This window comes from Lonchura striata, chromosome 2, assembly GCF_046129695.1.
Source record: "Lonchura striata isolate bLonStr1 chromosome 2, bLonStr1.mat, whole genome shotgun sequence".
Lineage (NCBI taxonomy): Eukaryota > Metazoa > Chordata > Aves > Passeriformes > Estrildidae > Lonchura > Lonchura striata.
Genome location: NC_134604.1, coordinates 10,484,058 through 10,505,005, shown reverse-complemented (window position 1 = coordinate 10,505,005; position 20,948 = coordinate 10,484,058). Strand labels below are relative to the sequence as shown.

Sequence of the window (20,948 nt, the reverse complement as noted above, 5' to 3'; positions counted from 1 at the left end):
TTTTGTTGTTTTTTTATCATACTTTATTAGTCAAACAAAGTATTAGGAGGAAACTTAGTTTGTAAATACTGCTCTTTTGTTGGGGAGGAAAAAGGAAAGACAGAAATACTTTTTTATATATTTGAAGGAATGAAAATAGTAGAACTGATGGATATTAAAAAATATTTAAAATCTATTACAGCTTTTAACAAAATTACCCAAAAGGCAGGGCAGTGGGCCACTCAGGTTTGTATTTAGCTTGTTTGGTGTCAGGAGGCTTTTGTTCGCTGTTGGGAACTTGTTCATTAGCTGAGATCTAGTTGTTCTTCAAAGAAATGAGGTCATCATTTCTTCTGTTTATTTCACTTTCTTTTTCCACTAGTTTTGAGGCACATTCAAAGGAAGATTCAAATTATATTCATGCTGAAAGAGTGGAGCTTGTTGGGATGTCTTCTCTTAAATAATTGTGCCATACTTTGGCTCACCAGTCTCTCTCTAAGAAGCAGACTTGGAAAATAGTTTGTTTTTTGTGGGATGGTTGCAAGAGAGTTAATGAAAAGCAAGTCTGAGTGATGCCTTTTTATAAGAATTAAAATGGATTATAATTGCCTTGTTCTGATTCAGAAACTTGTAGCACAAGAATCGTTTTTCTCTTCCTCTGTTCACTGGGTAGCTGTGGCTGTAAGATCTTGCTTGATTAGGGATCTCAGATATATTTTGGTGCATTGCTTTGAACTGATCTGGCATGAAGTGTCTGGACTGGAACAGACCTGTAATCAAAATTTTCAGGAAATTTTCTGATTTCCAGATCTTAAATTATACCTGTTAAGGCATGATATCCACAATGTCTGATGGTAATTAGTGTGATCCTTACAAATTCATTCTTTTCAAGTATTGACTAGAACTTTCTGGTTGGCTTATTTTATCTTGACTTTTATATATCCCTTTCAAATCAGTTATTTAAAGATAAAATGCAGCAGTAATCTTTCTGAATTATCTATAGTTTATATAGGCAAAAATATCCTGCTTATTTTCCTCCCATTTCACCTTGTAGTGTCCCCTACTCTTTTTCATAATAGGCAACAAAGAATTTAAGAAAAAACCATTGGGTGCTGCATTTTGCAAAGCACTGTTTTGGTGCCATCCCTGGTTGTGAATAGAAATTCATGTTTATTATCAATAAAAATTTATTCTCAAGTGGTTGCCAGCTCCCTTCTTCCCTGAGAAAGATTCTCTGGGGAAAGTATAAATCTTTAGTGGATTGAAGAGTACATGATATGAAGTAGTTGTGTGAGCAGTTGACTTTTAAGTGGAGCTACAAAGGTTGCTTTGGAACCTGAATAGTTGAGCATCTTCACACAGCAAGATCATGGACTTGTCCCAGCTGTGCTGTCATGATGGTTGCAATCAACCTTAATTTCAGAAAATATCAGATAAAATGAAAGAAGACCTTAACCAAGGTCTGGCAAAAAATGGGGAGGAGAATGTTATATCTTTGAAGATTCTTTTTAAAAATGAAATAAAATCAAATGTTTTCTTAATATCTTTTTTTTTTTCATTCCAGCTGCATATATGTAGAAAGAGGTGAAATTTTACCTTTAGGTGACAAAAAGCATTTGCTGTCGTGGATTGCAAAGTATACGTCTAATATAACTTAAAAAGGAAATGTTTTCTCAATTTACAGTAAGCCTTGACTATGAAGAACAGGAAAGAAAAAGTTCAGGTTTTTTCAGTAAGGGCTGAAAATTTTAGATTTATAACTTCATTCAAGATTGCCAGGGCCTGAGGCAAACAAAACAGAGCATGTATCTACTTTACAGCTGCAAAAATAATTACGATGACTATCTGTGGAGTAATCTCTAATGGATTATATTTTGTTAGCATTTCATTATGTGATGTTAGTGCCAAAATAATTCATAGTAAATGGGGAAAAAAATACTTGTTTTGAAGTATCTGTGGCCTGGACCTTTGATGTCCTCCTAGGCATTCTATTAAAGACTGGTTAATTTAGGAAAGGTCTTGGTTTGCAGGCAAGGTACTGTGCTTGTCAAGCTATTATAAGACTAAGAAGTGTAGAAATTACAGAAGTAATTTGGTTTTATTATGTAAGTACTGGACTTCTTTGTTGCTTCAAAGGTGCTAAAGCCATCTGAGGTGCTATCTTATAGTCCTTTCTCTCAAATTTATGAGTTCTTTCAGACTTGAAAAGCACTTATGCGTTATTAAGATCACTTGATTTAATTTTTTAAAACTTCAGGCTGCTTATTTTTATATGTCTCTTAAATTTATCCAAGTGATACAATCTTCAGCAGTAATAACATGCTTCTTACTTATGGTCAAAACACCCCTTTTTTTGTGTTGCAATAGAACTGTTGCACAGCAAATCAACTCTTGTGCACTTTCATGTGTTGTTGGCACTGGGAACTGGATCTCTGGGAGGGAGGGGTTAGTAACTTAGGGCACTTTCTGTGTCTTCTTTAATGTTCTTTAATTTGAAGAAGTAGGAAGAAAAAATTAAATAATACGATCAGTGGCTCCAAGCCAGATTACGTCTCTAAGGTATTAAATAGAAAAAATTGTTGGACTTTCAATAGAAGCAGTGTCCAGCTGTCCATTTGCAGTGCATGATTTACAGTGATCCATGTGTCTGGATGGCTTGAGGGTTTCTTGGGAACACAAGAAATTGTCTTTGGCCATTAACACCAAACTCAATGTAAGCAGAACAAGGATATGTAACATTTTCAGTGTATGTGAGTAGTGTTTTAACACTTCCATAACCAAAAATGAATTTGAAGTGCAATTTTGGTGCATAGATATATAAGGGAATACAGTAAGCAAGATGTAAGAGAATGCGGATTGAACATAATAAAGTTTTGTTCAAGGCAGAAGGGAGTTTAAAAGATTGATATTTTTTAAAAATATGAACCGAAAATATTTTCAGTTTTTCCCAACTTCATAGAAGGAAAATATGTATGAGTCTTGGCTTTAAGGAAGATAAATACTTTGATCTAAGGTTCAGCATGTTTTTTCAGGCTTTTATACAGTAAGAAATAGGTACATTTTCTTTGTTGTGTTGGTTTTTGGGTTGTTTTTTTTTTAATAAACTCTGTACACTATGTCTGTTGGAGAGACCTAATCTGTACAAGAGAACATGGTCATGCAAAAGCATCTTATTGTTGTAGACTTGATGACTTCCAGGGGCCCCTTCCAATCTAAATTATTCTGTAATATCTTCTTTAAGTCTTATAATTCTGTTCTATTAGTTTGTATTGTTAATGTGATAGAGACATTTTATCCTTGACTATATTCTTTAAGAGCATCAGTATATCCTGTTTTCAGGGCATCCAGAAATTTCAGTAATTCAACTGAAATATTAGAAATGTGAGTGCTTCAGGGTGAAAGGGGTTTAGTAAATTCAAATGTTTGGTGAGATCTGTACTATATTTAAGTATTTTTGACACACATATATTCTTTGTTATTTCTGGAATTTATGTCCTTTATCTAGAATAGTGGCAACATATTCTTTATTTATTATTTCTGATTCCTGCATACGCTTTTGTATCAATGTGGAACTTTCCCAGTTGTGTATTGCATTCTAATAAAAGCAGGCATGAGGAAGGTGTATATACCTCTGTCCCAAAGCAGGTGACCTATTTGCCCTCAGACCACTTTAAAAGGTCTTACCAGTGTGAAAGACCTTACAGAGGGGGATGGCTTAGTGGTAGCACTGTACCTGCCAATCTGTAAGAGCAACCACATTCCTTAACAGCTGACATAAATCTCACCTCCCCTTGAAGCAGCATTAACAAATAAACTCCTGTTTACTAGTGAATGTCCATGTATCTGGGGTCCATGGCTTGGTGGATATATATATATATTTTGCTGCAGCTTCGTGGTATTATTTACTATGGACACAAGATTGTTGCGGGTAGCAAGAGTGACATACAGCTGTGTAAAAATCCTGAGAGTCCTCTGGGGGTAGTGTGCTTTTCCATTACCCTATCCTTTGTTCAGTGTGGATGGAGGAACAGCAGTGGAGAGGACTAGAATGTTATGTTTGTTATCATTTGAGTTATTTATTTTTAGATTAAACCTAATGCCACTTACTTGGCAAGGCTTAGAAATGCCATTATGCTGTTAAACCTTGTCCCTGTGTAGTGGTCTGTTGAGCACAGGATGTGATGTCTGTACTTTCCCAGAAAGAAAAATAATCCCACAGCTATTGATAAAATCCATAGTGGATGACTGGAGGAAACTAGAGTTGGGCTTGGCCAAACGATGAGAAAGAACAAATTCTAGTAATGAAGCTGCAATAAAAAAGTTTCTTTGCATGAAAAGGTGGTAAAATTGACTTCTAAATAAAGGATGTGGTCCTGGTTTAGGCTAAGTGACAACTACCAGAGATCAGGAATGGTTTTTAATATTTTTCCTTTAAAAAGACACAAGCCAAAATGGAAATAGGAGTTTGGCTAAGGCTGGGCAAATGTTTAGTGATTTGTAATGCCATCAAAGAACTGGGAAGTTTATTTAGTTCATTGATTTTTGCCCTAAATTCAGGAATGGGTCCAAATTTTATGGCCAGTGGCCAACCCTTGACAATAAACTTCTGAGTTACTGGCAGGCTGACCTTGTATCTCAGGAAAAAAGGAATAGAAAGCAACCTTGGTAGTGCTTCACCCCAAGTTACATTCTACCTCAGCAGAAGATACTGTGCTTGAAATCATGCTCAGGATACTGAAACATGGAATGCTTTGTGTTGGAAAGGACCTTAAAGACCATCTCATTCCACTCCCCCTGCCATGGGTAGGGGCACCTTCCATAGTCCAGGTTGCTCAGACCCCATCCATCTGGCCTTGAGCACTTCCAGGGATGGGGCAGCCACAGCCTCTCCAGCCAGTCCATGCCAGGGCCTTGCCACCCACACAGTAAAGAATTTCTTCCTAATATCTAATCTAAACCCGCCCTCTTCCAGTTCAAAGCCATTACCTCTAGTTCTCTCACAACATGCTCTTGTAAAAAGTCCCCTTCCAGCTCTGGTGATTAACTGATCTGTTTGTTAATGTAAAATACAGTGACAACAGGCACCATTAAAGACCAATAAGAAACAGTTTGCTGCACTATTAGTATATATTATTGAGTAATTTTTTGCTTCATTGCCTTTATTCTTTCAGTTCTACGGGATGACTTCAGACAAAATCCCTCAGATGTCATGGTAGCTGTGGGGGAACCTGCAGTGATGGAATGCCAGCCCCCGAGAGGTCACCCAGAGCCAACTATATCATGGAAGAAAGATGGGACCCCTCTAGATGACAAAGATGAGAGAATTACAGTAAGTATAAAAAGGTTTTCCAAACAACACAAGAATCAACTAATCCAAAATTTCTGGTCACTTGAGCCTGTGGGCATCTCTGGCTGTGCTGTCCTTCCTAGGATGTGTCCTCTCCTGGCCTCACAGGCAAGGGCTAGTTTGCATTTAGCTTGGAATGTAATTTCTTATCTCCTAGTACTTCATTGCAGGCTATGCATTTGTTTGTTAAAGAGACCTATGCAAAACCTATGTCCTTCTCTTCCTCAAAAGAATTAGAAGCTTGTGGAAATGAAACTCGTCATACTCATCACTGTCCTATAATTTTCACACTTTTTATCCACCTACAAATTTTTGCAACCTGTAATATCTGCCTTTAGTTGGAAAGAGAAACTACAAGTAGTCTTGGTGAGATCTTTTGTAATTCAGCTGAAAATAGCACATGCAGGAAAGTTGTGTGTTGTATTAAAAAGGATAAAAAAAGGTTTGGGGATATAGGCACATTTCTTTACAGATATAATGGTTTATCCTGCAATCTTAAGTAAATCTGTTTTTTCATTAGAGGTGTTGTCATACTCATTTGTATCTGTAGCTTGCTGAATACAGTGCATGAGTATTCTAGAGTATGGATAAAGCAGCTTCTCAAATCATAAAATTAGCCTTTTGAAACAGTAAGCTGGTGAGCCTAAACATCTTGCAGAAATGGCATTGAAAAATGGGATTCAAAAATCAGTTATTCACTGCCAATGTGGTGATAGGAGAAACATCCTTCCACATGAGAGAAACTATCATCTGAAAGCACATACTGTCCTGTTGGTACTGGAAAGATTTCTAGTGTAAAGCAGGATTAGAGGCACATACCATTTACATGCCTCAATCACATACCAAAATGAGGGAAAGATACTCTTAGACCCCAGCAACCTAAGTATAAAATTACCATTTTGGTTTGAGATTGAAATAGCCTGTTATTCCATTTATTTTTTACAAACAGGGCAAAGCCCAGGCATTTTGCAGTTGTGGCGTATGCATACATTTAAATTTTTAAGTACCCTACCCAACCTATACTGATTGCTGGCTATTAACTCCATTCCTCCAATCATACTTGCTAAGAACTTGCAATTTCCTTTTCAAATCTCCTTCCAACTGTGACAAGGCAATTGACCTGAGATAAAGAGAAGATTCCAGTGCTACCTATGTTGTTTTTTTTTTTTCCTCCAGGAAGCGCTTTCTAAACTTGCATTTTTTATTGCTATAGTTTATTCTCTCGAAGGATTTTCAGGTGTTGCCTATTAAGTACATTTCTTTTGCTATGAAAACAGTTCCAGCTGCCAGAACAAAGACATACCCAGAACAAAAGTAGGTATCACTAACTGGCAATGTGTCTTGGAGTTGTTACAGCTTTTCTTAGGATGAAATAAAGCCCCTCAGTTTGGTTTTATTTTCTGATGTTTGTATCAAATGCTCACCCACACAGTAATTTTTCACTATGTCATCTGGCAGAGTTGTTGTGTGTTATCAATGTCTCCTCCCAGAAACAAACAAATGAAAATGAGTTTTGATGTAGGTGTAGATTCACACTTGTACCCAAATGGGGTTTGTCTCCAGAGGTGTAAATTAACAGAGCTGCCACAGCCCAGGTTAGCTGTGTCATATGTGCCTGGCATTGTCCTCAGCAGCACTATTGACATCATGGGGGCTTCCTGACACAGGCCACAGAGCCTGAAGCAACATTGTCATGCAGATTTGCTTCCTCTTACAGCTGTAGCAGGATCTTGCCAAGTGGATATATATGCATTCAGATGTACCTCTTTACAGCTTTGCAGTAACCATCTGTATGATGTTGCTAGTGGCAGGGAGGGGACTGGGGACAGGGACAGAATGGACAACTTACTAAAGGGCAGATGGGAATGAAATGCTAAGTGTGAAACTTGACTTAGAATAATTCCATTTCTGTTCATTCATCTCCTTAAAGGCATTTCTATTTCAGTCTGACAACTGGAATGGAAAAAAAAAACCTAGAAGAGTACAAAAGCTGAAATGAGGATGAAATTGATAGGGTTTGACAGGTTTTTCTTTCTTTTTCTTTTTAATTGTCTATATTTAAAATGAGCACCTACCTTCATGTGGTGGCAAAATTTTGATTGACTCAGTGCCGGTAAATTTCCATAATACAAGTGTAACTTTCTTCTTTTTAAGCCATGAAATTAGCAGATCAGGAAATGTCAAACTATATGTCTTGGTGTTCAATGCACATGTAATACCACTGGACATATAATAAATGAAAAAGTTTTGGTGGCTCCACTTCTAAATATAGAAGAATAGAATAGAATATATAGGTTTGTTGATCTTTGACTCATTACAATTTCAAGACTTTTCTAAGTGTCAAAGGCTATGTGAAGCATGTTGTATTAATGCTTTCCTTTCTGACAAGAGATTTAAAATAAACATTAAGAGTCTACTTTTTTTCTGAATAAGGTATGATGCTTGACATATTTTTTTATTCATATTTATACTTTATTCAAGAAGATAGTATCTGCATGAAGCAACTTTGTTTTTAATATATGGAAGCATTTATTCTTCTCTGCAGTGACAGTGTCATTTATGAGTCAGAAAAACTGGACTTTTCAGAATGAGTACTAAGAGTGCCAGAAAAACAGAACTGGAAGCTTTGTTCCTGACTGAGAATTTAAAGCAAAAGATGTAGATAAATAGCAAATAAGTAAGATCCAAGTTAAGGTATGACTTCCTCAGGAATGCAATAAACAGAAAATATTATTTTGTCCTGGGTAGAGTTAAGGGAATCAATGTGTTTATGTAGGTAAGATAGTCTTTTCATATTTTTGGTCTATTTGTAGGGCAAATAAATGTGCTGTGAAGAGAAAAAACTGTATGACTTTTAGGTTATAAACTAGGGAATGAAACAAATAGGAAATGAAAGTTAAGGGTGAGGGCAGAATTATCTGTGAAGGAGTTTATAGAAGCAGGCATTTTATTTGAGCACAGCTCTCCCAGTAGTGCCCAGTTTTAGAGGCTTTGTGTAGGCTCTTCAGTGCACAAATGTCTGCTGGGTGCACCTGATGAAGAATTGTCACCAAAATATCTTTTCTCTCTACTCTTGAGCGTGTTGTCTATAAACAGTTCTCTCAGTGCATTGGGCTCAACATGATTTTCCTCATAGGAGTTCTGTACACCATGGTACAAAAGCAAATGCTTGATGTGACTATTCCGTCTCCAAATATTACAAATGTAGCTGGAACAGTCTTGCCTGAGAAGCAGACACTTACCTTTAGCTTAATTTATTGATTTGGAAAACGATTATCATGAGGACTGAGAAGAACTAGTGTGATTCCATGCTCATCTAGTTAATTTTTCTCCTGGGGTTACTGTGGAATCAAGAATCCCTCTGTAATATATATATATATATATATGTGTGTGTGTGTGTGTGTATATATATAGTTGAAAAGGGGTGCCTTAGCTCAGTCCAGTGAATAGCTCTAATTTCTCACTGCAAACAGTGTAAAGCTCAGATGTATTTTTCCAGTGTTTTACATGATCCATCTGCACTAGGAGAGGCTGTGGGACACTCCTCTTGGAGCTGAGACTTGGTGGAGAAAGAAGGCGCAAGGTGTTGTCCGTGAGAGAGAGAGGAGGGAGAGCAGCAGGGTGGGGAAGCTCCTGGTTCTGTTTCCAGCCGTTCTTGGTGTTTGCACATTTGGCACTGGTGAAGTTCATAGACCTGCCCATTGCTGGGAGCAAATCTCTAGGCCAGAGCTCCAGGCTTCCAGGCATCCTCCCAAGGAACAGCCCTGCTCCCAGCCCCATCCGTCTAGCCATCTTTTTTGCATGGCAGCACAGCGTCATTAAGACCTAGCCACGTGTGTCACCTTGGTGCCAAAAACTGTGAGTTTGCATTCCCTGGGGCTGAGGAGGAAGTGCAATCAGTGGAGTTTCTGCTGACTGCTGTAATCACTGGGTTTGGTCTTTCCAAATGTATTTTGTCTGGGTGCAGTTGGCAGAGTGTCAGTGGCTGGGAGTGCCATTAGCAGTGACTTGCTCAGGCAATCACAGTCAGCGTTGGTTGCTTGTAAGCCTGTGAATTCAGTGTGCTTCCATTCATTTACTTCTCACCCATCCTTTTGCTGTACCCCAGAAATGTCCCTTTTCAACTTTCCAACTGGTGTTCCCACTGCCTTCCTAGCACACACCTCACCAATTTTTTTCTTTATTCCCCAGCCATTTTCTCCATCCATCTCACAATGTGTGCTCCCATCCACCCAGCCTGTCTGGCTCTATCACCTGATTAGCGATACCTGCTTGTGTGGAGGTAACAATTTGGAAGCTCAGATAAGCAAACCCTCCTGCAGCATGCTGTGAAGTCAAGACATTCTTCCCTGGGCTTTGCTGTTGCTGGAAAAGGCTGGTGAGCTGTGATTTGTGATGGCTGCGGAGGTGTCTGCCTGTGCCAGGTTTGCTCAGAGCCTCCCTCGAGGAGCTGCATTGCTGCTCTGCCTTCTTTGTGAATCCCAAATGCAGCTGTCTCTCTATAAGATACTGACATCAGTAATCTAACCAAGATGGTGGGGCCTTTGAGCATATCTTTAGGCAAAAACTGGCAATAATTACAAACTCTCAGGAGCCTAGAGCGCTCAGAGAGGATTTTGTGGCTCTTCCATCTAGACAGGGCAACCTCCATGTGCTTTTGGATCTATCAATTTGTCTTATGTTTTAGCAGCAATGCCTGCATAATTGACTAAGCCTCAGTGAAATCAGGATGCAGTTAGAGTGCCTTAATTATCAGTGCCTTCCCAGTGGGAGAAAGTGTACATAACTTGCATAAGCTCCAGACCAAGCTGATGTTTGAGCCAGGTTTGGAAGTCAGGATTTCATAGCTGGGTCTGTTTCGTCCCCATGACCACTAGTAGCCTCTGCTTCAGAAAGCTTCCTAATTGTTCACATCAAGTCATGGTATAGGTGGTAGAAGAAAAAAGCTATGCATACTGAACATGAAATTTTAATAGGTAAAATCTTTTACATATACATGAAAAAGGATGCTGGTACCTAAGAAAGAAATCCTTTGTAATTGAATACAAAAAGCAAAGCCTTTGCATTGAAACTTCCATGCAGCACTGTGATTGCAATTTCCCCCTCTTTCGTATTAACTCTTATCTCTCATTTATCCTGAATCATCCTCATTTGATTTTTAAAAGAAAAAGCTTGAGAAGCCATTTATCTTTCCTTGTTCAAGTTTCTTAGCTTAAAAGATCAAAGTTACAAGATGAATAATGCATACAGGTTTTCATTCCTTTTTTGTGTGGCTGTCTTGTGACATCAACAGTTTTGAATGACTTGCACTCTTATTTTAGATGAGTTGCAACTTAAATTTTCAATTCCCATCTCCTTTCCTAGCCCTTAAATAGCACATCACAAGAGTGCAGCATTTATCACATCTTACGCAATGCTGTTTTTACATGAGTGAGCGATGAAAATGTTTTCCAAAATTTGAAAACAAAGCCTTCTGATCTTCTGTTGTGACAGGAAAACCTCCTTAACAATACCATCCACAGGAAGATATTTCCTGTGCTTGCCCCAGTTTTTTTGTAAATGAATTGTCAAAGAGCTGTGTTCATTCTTCTTGGTGGGACCAGTCATAGCGTCATCGTGCTTTGGCAAGTTTAAAACTACATAGGTGGATCCCAACATTACCTTGATCATAAGAAAAAAGGAAGTGGAAGAAATTGCTATGACTGTCAATTAAAAAGGAAAGGAGAAAGTGTTGTTAGTATTGGAGGGAACGGTGGAAAGAGCGAAATTAATTCCCTCTTTAGGAAGGGGTCTTTGTTTCTAAAGTTAAATTGCAGGGAAAAATTGCAATGTGGACATGAATCAAGAGAAATATAAAAAAAACCTTATAGAATTTGTTGGGGCATTTTGTGTGGAGTAACAGTCTTAACCCATTACTACAGCAATGTTCCTGACAGAAACCATATTGTTGCAGTGCCACCCCAAATTAATTCAATATGTTTATCCTTATTTCTTTCTTCTCCATTTCTCTTTATTTTTTTTTCTGGCCTCCTCTCTTTTTCATTTATTTATTGATCATTAATCTCTTAACACCTTAGTTTCCTCAAATTATGTATTTTAGATACACAGAAAAGGAATGCACACTCCTGTAGAAGCTGTAATTCTAATGGTAATATTTGCATCTGCTGTGGAGAGCTGCACGAGTGAACACGGCCTGGGTGCACAGCACACCAAGCAATGGGGCTGAGGGGAAGGCAGGGAGCAAGGACTTACCATTCGGGGTTTTATTTCATTTTAATTGTTTTTCTTTTTTGGGGCAGATTAAAGGGCAAGAAGCAATTTCCTATAGGCCCCAAGTGGGTTAGAAAGAGAAGTGTATTTTTTGTTCTGATTCCCAATATGTGCTGCCTCCCAGCAATTTCCTTTCTTCCAAGTCCATTTTCTTACTCCCTGGGAATGTTGGCTTCCCACTCTACTTCTTTTTTACTTCATCTCCTGATCCCTACAGTGGTGGCTTCCTCAAGGATCAAGAGTAGTTTTTATTAATGATTTATATTTCTTCTGTTCTTAATATTATTTCCACAGGTGACACAGCTGGAGCTGCTGTGAGTTGAATTTGGCACCCCAAGAGGGGAATAAAATGTAAAAAATTGTGAAAAACAATTTGTAACCACACAGCTGTCCCAGTGGATAGTGAGAATTCCTCTAAATCCTTCTGTTTCTTCTTGTTTCTTCCAAAATGTGACACTCTTGTTTCGTGTTCACATTTAAAGCTCTGTTTCAGGGTCCCTATTCCTCCTGCTGAAATCTTTTTTCTCTCCAGATTCTGCAAATCTTTGAAGATGTTTCTTCTGGATCACTTCTCCCTTCTTTTCTTTGCCAAGTGCTTGTTCTGTCTTCTGCCTTAGCATGAGGACACCTTTCCCATTTTTGCCCTGACTTCTCTCTGCATTCCTGCTTCTTCCCTTGCAGTGTCTAAACCACTCAGGTTTCCACATCTGCACAGCCACTCTCTGCTAAGACAAAGTGTTCTCAGGTATCTTCTGCTATTCTGCTACTTCCCATGTAATTTTTAAAAAATTATCATAGGCATACCCAAGCTCTTTTCAGTGGTCCATTAGTCTTTGATTATAATCTGTCACATTGTTTTGTGTATTGTTTGTTGGGGTTTTGGCTGAGCTGTAAAAAATGCTACCTTCTGCAGAGGATCCCACTCAGCTTGGAAGGTTGTAAAAAATCTGATTAATAGCCTGGACTAACATGAAGTGGAGAAATATCACGCAGAATTTTATTTTGGTATCTATTTTCCTCTTTTGCTTCTTCCATCCTACTTGGAGTCTGATCATCCTCACTTCATTTTTCAGACTCAGCCCTTTGAAACAAAACTTCTCATCTCTAACACATCCACGAGCAGTTTCCAGCCCTGACCACAGCTGCCAAGAGCCAGAGCTCGAATTCTACACGTTGGTGTGGACTGTAAATCCTAAGCTATTTACAAGACTCTCCCCTTGCAGCTTGTGTTTCGGGTTTGCCGTTGGGAGGAGCGTGGCTGTGCAGATGTTGTCAGGCAGATGTGAGCTTGGGCTGGCTGTGGTGAACGTGGCACCGAGCCCAGGCTAGTGAGCCCTGCAGGCTCGAGCACAGCCACACAGCTCCTGTGGCACTGAGGGCAGAAAGAGCTTGACGTCTCCATCCATGTGCCAAACCAAGGCAAATGGCCTGAAAAACACCATGTGGATGTTCCCTCCCTCTCTGCAGCTCTTGCAGAATTGCAGAATCACAGAACCACAAGGTTGGAAGAGACCTTTAAGACCATCAACTCCTTCCCATGCCCTAACACCTCAACTAACCATGGCACTGAGTGCCACATCCAGTCTTTTTTTTAAGTACATCCACTACAGGGATAGTGACTCCATCATCTCCCCGAACAGACAATTACGGAACTTCATCACTCTTTCAGTAAAAACTTTTTCCTAATATCCAACCTATATTTCCCTTGGTGCAGCTTAAGACTATGTCCTCTGGTTCTGTCAGTTGCCTCCTGGAGAAAGAGACCAACCCCATCTGTCTGCAACCACCTTTAAGGGAGTTGTAGAGATAGATAAAGTCACCCCTGAGTCTCCTTTTCTCCAGGCTAAACACCCCCAGCTCCCTTGTGTTCCAAGCCTCTCACCAACCTCGTTTCCCTCATTTGGATGCATCAGCTGTCGCAAATACTTCTTTGAGGCGCTTTCTCCATCTGCTGTAAGAAAATGGTGAGGAAGAAGCCCACCAGTCTCAAGTGTTCAGGTCATGCTCAATGCCCAGTGTTGTTCTAATTGGTTTAAATGGCTCATTATTAACTCTGAATCTTCTGTGCTGGATAGGGTAAACCATGCACAGGTGGACACTCGATGTGATATGTCTTCCCAGCAGATGTCTCTGAAGGGTGATGTTGCTCTCTGGAATTAGGGGAAAGGGAAGGGGTGTCATGACATAGGGCAAAAGATGGCCCAATGTCAAACATCTGTGGGCTGAGGAGAGCACTAGGGTCTGTTGCCTTGTGCTGGCTATCACAGGGACTAGATTTTGCATTTGGGACCACACTGACCTCCTGTGCTCCCAAGGGCATGCTCAGTAGTAGTGTCATCCACTGTGTGAGGTTATCAGATCTATAGATGCTGTTCACACTAACCAAAAGTACTGGAATTAAAACTCATCATAATTCAGTGTTAGATTAAAAGGCTCTCTATGGTCATTCATCTGCTGGCATTTTGAACCAAGTTATTGCTGATCATATTTGACCCTAGAGCTGTAAGACTATCTGTTCCTTCTGGTTTTTCTCACAACTTTCAAAAATGTTCTTTTGCATCAGTGATGTCCTTTGCTCCAGCTATTTTTGTCTTCTTAACACTTAAAAAGTTCAGCATTAGACATGCATAACTATGGTTTCTCAGTATTGTTTCACCCAGCAGTAGTGAGAAGTACTTCTTTAATGTGAAATAAGAGTGTATTTTTCTACGGTCAGCTTTATTTTAGACCAATTTCTACTTTCCATTGTGAAGGTAAAGCAAAAAAGAATGGAGCTCTTTTTCAGATACTCTGTGGATTTACAGGAATTTGAAAACTTCTCATTGAGTCAAAACTCTCTACAGATTTCTTTTGTCCCTAGTCATGAACTGATGACCTAGATAGTAAAAGAAAATAAATGCCTGCAGCAAATAGAGTATGTGTTAGATCTCTATAGTTTTGGGACATTTACAGGCCTAGATATTAGACTATCAGGATTTTCTTGTTAAAATGGCTTATTGAGAGTTTTGAACCTCTGGGACTATGTGAAATTATAGAAATAGTGTCTGGAAAGCTTCTCCCTAAAAAATAATAAAAACCCAGGTGGTTGTTATCTCAGACTAGGTTACTTGAGCTATCCAGGGTGTGTAGGACTTTATGATTTGGATGGTTAGGAGCAAAGGTGATTTATTATGCTGAGAAAGTAAATTCTCTGTTTTGTTTGGCTGACAGTCTTCTTGTTGGGGTTTTTTTGGATGAATAAGAGAGATGAAAAAAGGATGTGGGAGGGAAATTATTTCTTCATTCATTTTATTCTGCTAATGAAAAAGAAACATTTTTGTTTGGTTAGTTTTTCTAAGCAGTCAGGAAAGGAGCCTTTGCTTATATTACAGACAATAAAGATGAAGACTGGGCTTAGAAAGCTAAATCTTCCCTTCCTCTCCCTTCATCAGCTGCCGGGAGATCTTAAATGTAGAGTGTGGACATCCTCCTATAAGTCAAAAATTTCTGGAAACGCTGTTTTCCCCAGCCCCTTAAAAAGCTATGCCTTTCCTCATTCCTCCTCAGGAGCAAAAACAATGAGTGGTAAAGTAATATTGAAAAAAACCAGGCTTTTATGAGTCTGACACACTTAACATTAGAACTCACAGTGGGAAGTGGGCAACCTGTGTACAAGCAGAAAAAGTGCTCGGAGTAGATTCCATTGGACATGGGACTTAGGATCCCTACAAATGAAATATGCAAAACAGCACTACAAATTTTCTGCCTTCCATGGTTCTCCTGGACCTGTCAGCTTTTTTTTTTTTTTTTTTTTTTTTTACTTTTATTTAGGTTTACTTTATGCTCTTATACAGAGATAGTTCCATTTGTAAAGCATGTTTTAGTAACTAGATACCCTGCAGAAATCAATGTATTATTTGTGGCAAGTTTGTACAGTGAAGTGAAGGAACCCAGTTCTTCATTGTGTTTTCTCTTTTCTAAACACTGAAACCCTCTCCATTTTGGGGGATGGGAGAGAAAAAAAAGGTACATTTTTGTTCTTGAAAGTCTCTAGTGGACCTTATAAATTTGATTGTACTTGGCATTTTTGATATTCCTACTTGCTTGCACACCACAGCAGCCACATGTTGTCACTTAAAATCTAAATATCGGATAACTGCTAACTGAGACTTTATTGTGTATCATGCTTATTTTAGGAATTACTTTTGTAAAGTAAAAATGACACTAACTCTAAAAGCATGTGTAATAAAACCTCAACAATCTGTGTGCTGAGTTTGCACATATTATGTTCTCATAATCAAAAGAAAAATGTAGAATAAAAATAGTAGAGAAGAACAGTGCCCGTTTTTGGAGCCTTGAACAGCTGTAAGTGATTAGAGCTTCTTGTTTGGTTTGCTTTGATTTTTTGGTCTACTTTTTGAAAGTTCTGTCAACTTCACTTTTGCTTATTTCACTTTGTTTGGATAGTTTTGCCTTACTGAGTTTCCTGTGATGCTTCTGGTCATATGAAAAGTCTAGTCCAAATCACAGCACTTCAAAAATAATAATTTTTCAGTTCTTAGGTTTCCTCAACCCAAAAGAGTACTTCTCTCTCTCCAGGTAATAATATACTCCCAATTACTTACTGCCAAGTTCAGATATTCAGCACGTGCAGTAGTGAGGGATTCACACACACATTGCAGGGTGTTATTCCAGACTCCTGTGTCGTATTATGCAGGGCCATGTCTGCCTGCTAGAGGTTATCCTCCTTAAAAGGAAAAGAAAAAAAAAAACAAAAAACAAAATCTGAACCTGCTTTCTTTCTTTATCTAGCTGTAGGATAATTCTTGCTAATACTCATGCTGCACTGAGCAATTAATTGATTTTTTTTTTCCTTCTGCAAAATTATTATCTAACAAGAATGTTTTTGGCACATGGTCACATGAATATTGTTCCTTTGTTTAACGTGGAAGTGTGGGTGGTTAGTTATACTTGGATCTATTTATACTCATTCTGTTTTTTCTAACTCAGCAGCTTTGCTTTTGCTTCTGTCTGCTGCTGTTGTCAGTTGTCTACTTGCCTCTGCTCAGCCTCCTGATTCTGGCTGCACAGGAGAAAATAAATTACACAGAGGGGAGAGGGTCAAAAGTGAGTAAATCTGAGAGTAAATAAACCCCAAACATTTGGCATGGAAAATAATGCTCATAAAAAAAGTAAAGCATGAGAAAGTGAAAAGCTTTCCTGGTGTATATCTCAAAATATTTCTACTGCTGCATGGAATATACTGAATTTTGAAACTAGCCATATCTATGTTTAAGTAATTTTCCCTCCCTCACAAAATACAGAATTCTGTTTCTTGAACAAAAGGATGATGAACCAAGATCTCTTAACTGTAAGTTTGTGGGGCTTTTGCATAATTGTTTCCCAAAGCGTCTATGCCATTCAGAATGTCAGATTTTTGAAAGTGAAAGATGGCATGATGGCTCAGAGTTACCTCCAGCACGCCTCACATTTCAAACTGAACATCCTGCTCTCCCCATTCATATGAAATCATTTGTCTCTTAGGACTTCTTTGAGCTGTGGTGTTCAGTTTGAGCATTTCTCTTGAAGTAAGACCTACTGAAAATCAAAAAGAAAAAGAAAAATTGCTCATTTAGAGTAAAGTGTTACCACAGAAGCTTCAGGTGCCTGACTGAAGTAATTTCATGGTGCATTATAGGTAGTCCAGAAGTGAGTGTTTGTGAATAGAATCACAGAAGATCTGTTTCTGCCAGGAGACTATACAGTCATTGCAACATGATTTCTGGAAGTGTGCTGCAAAACATTTTCCTACAGAGAAAATTATTGTGCAGTGCATGAAAGATTGCCTTGAGGTAGAGAGTCTGCAAGCTGAGCAGAGCAGATTGGTGCTGCAATCTTCCTGCGTGATCTCAGGCAAGCCTTGAAGTTGTTCAGTTCTTCTTATTCAGCATTTCATGAGTTGTGGACCTGAATTCATTCATACATGTAAAGCAGCCTGACACTTGCAACAAAGCTGTGTTGTTCCACCTTGCAAAGTGTTATTGCAACATAAATAAAATCATAAATGGGCTCTTTTTTGTAGACAAAACAGTAGAATCATATCTTCACTTTCATATTCGGGCCATGCTCCACTCCAGGTGTTTGTGATTGTGTAATACTTGCAGGATCTAGCCCAGCTACAAATACTTAAAGGTTTTCTGTGATTACAAAGAAAACATCTCTGTCATTTAACTGTATGCTGAAGTGCTAGAGTGGTTTTGAGATTGTCCCTTGTATTCAAGGATCTCAGGGGTTTGTAATAATTTAGGAATGTCTACAGAGCAGGTACTTTACATGATTATAACTCCTGGGAAATCTGCACAGTTAATGTGTTTCACTAAAATAGGTTTTGCACACATCCTGAACTCTCATTACTGAAATCATTACTGAAATCAGTGTGAGTTTTACCGTTGTCCTTCTTGAGACTAATACTTTCCAGGAAAGTATACATTATAATTTATAGCAAGAGCTGTAGCACTTTTTTGAAGTGCTAAATGAGTTGGCACTCTTCATTTTTTTGTTGGTAATGTTGTTACTGCTTCACTTCTTTTTATTGACTTGTTTGTCATTAAGGTAGTTAAGGTATTCCAGCTTTTTGGACATACTGCATATTAATTCTTAATTTTTGTTCTAATGAGACTTTCTGCTAAGAAGATTCCTCTGTTTTGCCTGTATCCTTTGCATTGTCATTTTTAAATATTAGAAATTACATGACTGGTGGTGACAACTGTTACTCTGCTTTTGTCATTGATAAGCCAAGGCTTTGATGTTGTAAGAGGTCATCTGTTGTATCTGTTATTCTTGAAGTTAATAAAGGTAGGTAGATGTAGTGGTGGTTTTTTTACAGTGGGAGGAAAAACCTTAAATGTAGCAATCTGAACTTTTTAAGTAGGACATGGGGAAATAACTTCTGAAGTACACAAAATTAAGAGTAGCTGGAGCAACCAGAAAAAATTAAATTGCGAGCCTGCTGTGATAATTATTTCAAATTCAAAAAGAGACACAATCTTTAAAAATGTTATCCTTTACTATCTCATGTGGTAGTGAACTGTGTTCTCCCTACTTCAACCATCTCAACAAAGACCATTTTTTTCTACTGCAATGAATAGCAAGTTCAAGTAAAAAGGCAGTTCTTCATCTTTGTAGCGTGTACATTTCTCAAACTGCAGTGTCAGTTTTACTGTGCTGCCCTGAAAATGAGTCTCAAATTCACCTTGAAGGATCCCCCCCAGGGATGCCAGCTGAACCTTTGACCCTTTTCTTCTGACTGTCACCAGGGTTAACACATCATTACAGCTTGTGATGTTAGGGATACCTGTGCTTTTGGAGCCTTTATCAACCCACGCTGTTGCACACAACTTAAACTGAAGTCTCAGTTCCTCATTTCTTTTTCATATGAATACATCTTGTTGATTTTTGAGAGTGAATTGTGTTTCTCCCTAATTTTGTGTTAAAATATACATGAAATTTTAAAACTTCCAGCTTTATCTCTGCTTTTCCTTAATTATTAAAACAACAACCATATTACTACAAACAAAAATAAAAAAGATTAAGAATATTTTCTATTTAAATTTGAAAATGGACATATTCATATCTACTGCACAGTGCAAAAAAGTGTATGGTGACAGACAAAATGTCAGCATTAAGTACTGGTTCTGTGGGATAAGTTCTAGTTACTGATAGGTTAAGGAGCCTTTATTTATTTGGTATTCTCTTACCAAGGTATCATGTTGAATAATAAGCTGATTCTAATTAAAATGGGATTTGTTTTGTTAATCCAGAAAATGGTATCTACAAATTCTTGTCTGGGGCACTAATAACCAGCCTAGAGAACTCTTTTATAAGAGAAGCCTGTTGACACAGATTTTCTAATTTGTATTACAATATTGTTTTAATATATTGTACATTAACAGTGGCACTCACTGATCTTGATCTTTTCCGACTTTAACAATTCTATGATTCTAAATGTACTCTAAGCAGAGTTCATTTTTTTCCCCAAGATTGTCCTCTGATAGAACACATAGACCATTTGATTGGCCACCTACTTCTGGATGCTGTAAATGGCCATCAGTTTAGTGATCATGAAATAATGAAACCAAGAGATGGCAAAAATCAATTAATTCTCTCTCTGAACATTATTTCAAAGGACTTCCGCAAATTCTCATTGGAGAATTGATGCTACCAGTGTTGACAAGTTTTATAAGGTAAAGATGATGTATTTATTCAGGTACTGTAGAGAATGTGAAGGGATTTTTTGTTTCTGCTTGTGGAGGAGCAACCCTGAGCAGCCCATAGTACACTAGTTTTTATCTTTGTATTCTTTGCTTCTTACCTGCTACAAAATGCAGTCTTTAAAATAAGTCTACAAACATTACACCTAGGTACCAATTTGCAGCATTCAAATGATATACAAAGTTATCCCTGTCCACTTTACGTTCAGCTGAGAGAACTGAGATGATACCGGGGCAGGGTTGTATCCTTTTTGTGCTCTCCATTAACTCTTCTAACAGAGTCTTCTAGGTAGCAAGCCTTAAATCACTCATTTCAGTTAGATATATGTAATTTTCCTTCTCTTAGACTTGTCTGAAAACTTTTAATAGTAGTAATAATTGTGTTTGAAGAGTTCCATGAAAGAGGGTTCTGAAAAGGCAAAGTATTGTTCATTTAACCACGATTGTACCAAAAAAGAAACACTGGAAGCCACTCTGATATCTGTGTGCCTACCTGACTAATTTGGTGTATAAAATTCCTTTCCAGTTGAATCCTCTTTGTATACCTTCTTTCTTCCAAGTCCACATTTAATGAACTTATGTTCTTTTTCTCCTCACAGAAGTGTGCATCTTATTAAATTCTTCTTCCTGCTTTGGTTTTTGTGTCCTCTTATGTCTCAGGGACAGAGTTACTGTTTGGGCTATAAGTATGTCAGGCCAAGTCCTCTGCCTCAAGGTGAATTTCTTTTAATTTGTTGAAAAGTTCATAAACTAACCATAAACTAAAGGATTATAAAGTAATACCTTTGTGGTAACTTTCCAGGCAATCCTGCTATGAAATTAGTTTGCAAGATGAGCCAAGATCCAAATCTAATGCATTATTAAAGGCAATTCTAAATATACAATTATTTTAATGTTTTAATATTCCATGCATAGAATGGCCTGCATATCAGATTGTTCTTGGCATGCATGTTTGCAAGTGCCAGTAATAATATCTGTAATACCGCATTTGTGCTTTAGGCCTGCCAGATCTTGAACAAAATTTTGAATCTGGTAGGATTGTCCGGAATTCCTGTTTTCAGAAAATTAATATTTAAGCATTCTTCTGAAATATAGTAAAAATA

General features: G+C 38.1%; 1 protein-coding gene across 8 annotated transcripts in view; it reads left to right on the top strand.

Annotated features, from left to right (window-relative positions):
* ROBO1 (roundabout guidance receptor 1) overlaps nucleotides 1-20,948 on the top strand; it is a 684,057-nt gene that overhangs the window by 567,020 nt on the left and 96,089 nt on the right. For all 8 annotated transcript variants that reach the window (XM_031505944.2, XM_077790952.1, XM_077790955.1 and 5 more), the window contains one exon: nucleotides 5,151-5,308. In XM_031505944.2, coding sequence (XP_031361804.1) covers nucleotides 5,151-5,308 — 158 coding nt within the window. The remainder of the gene's footprint in view (nucleotides 1-5,150; nucleotides 5,309-20,948) is intronic.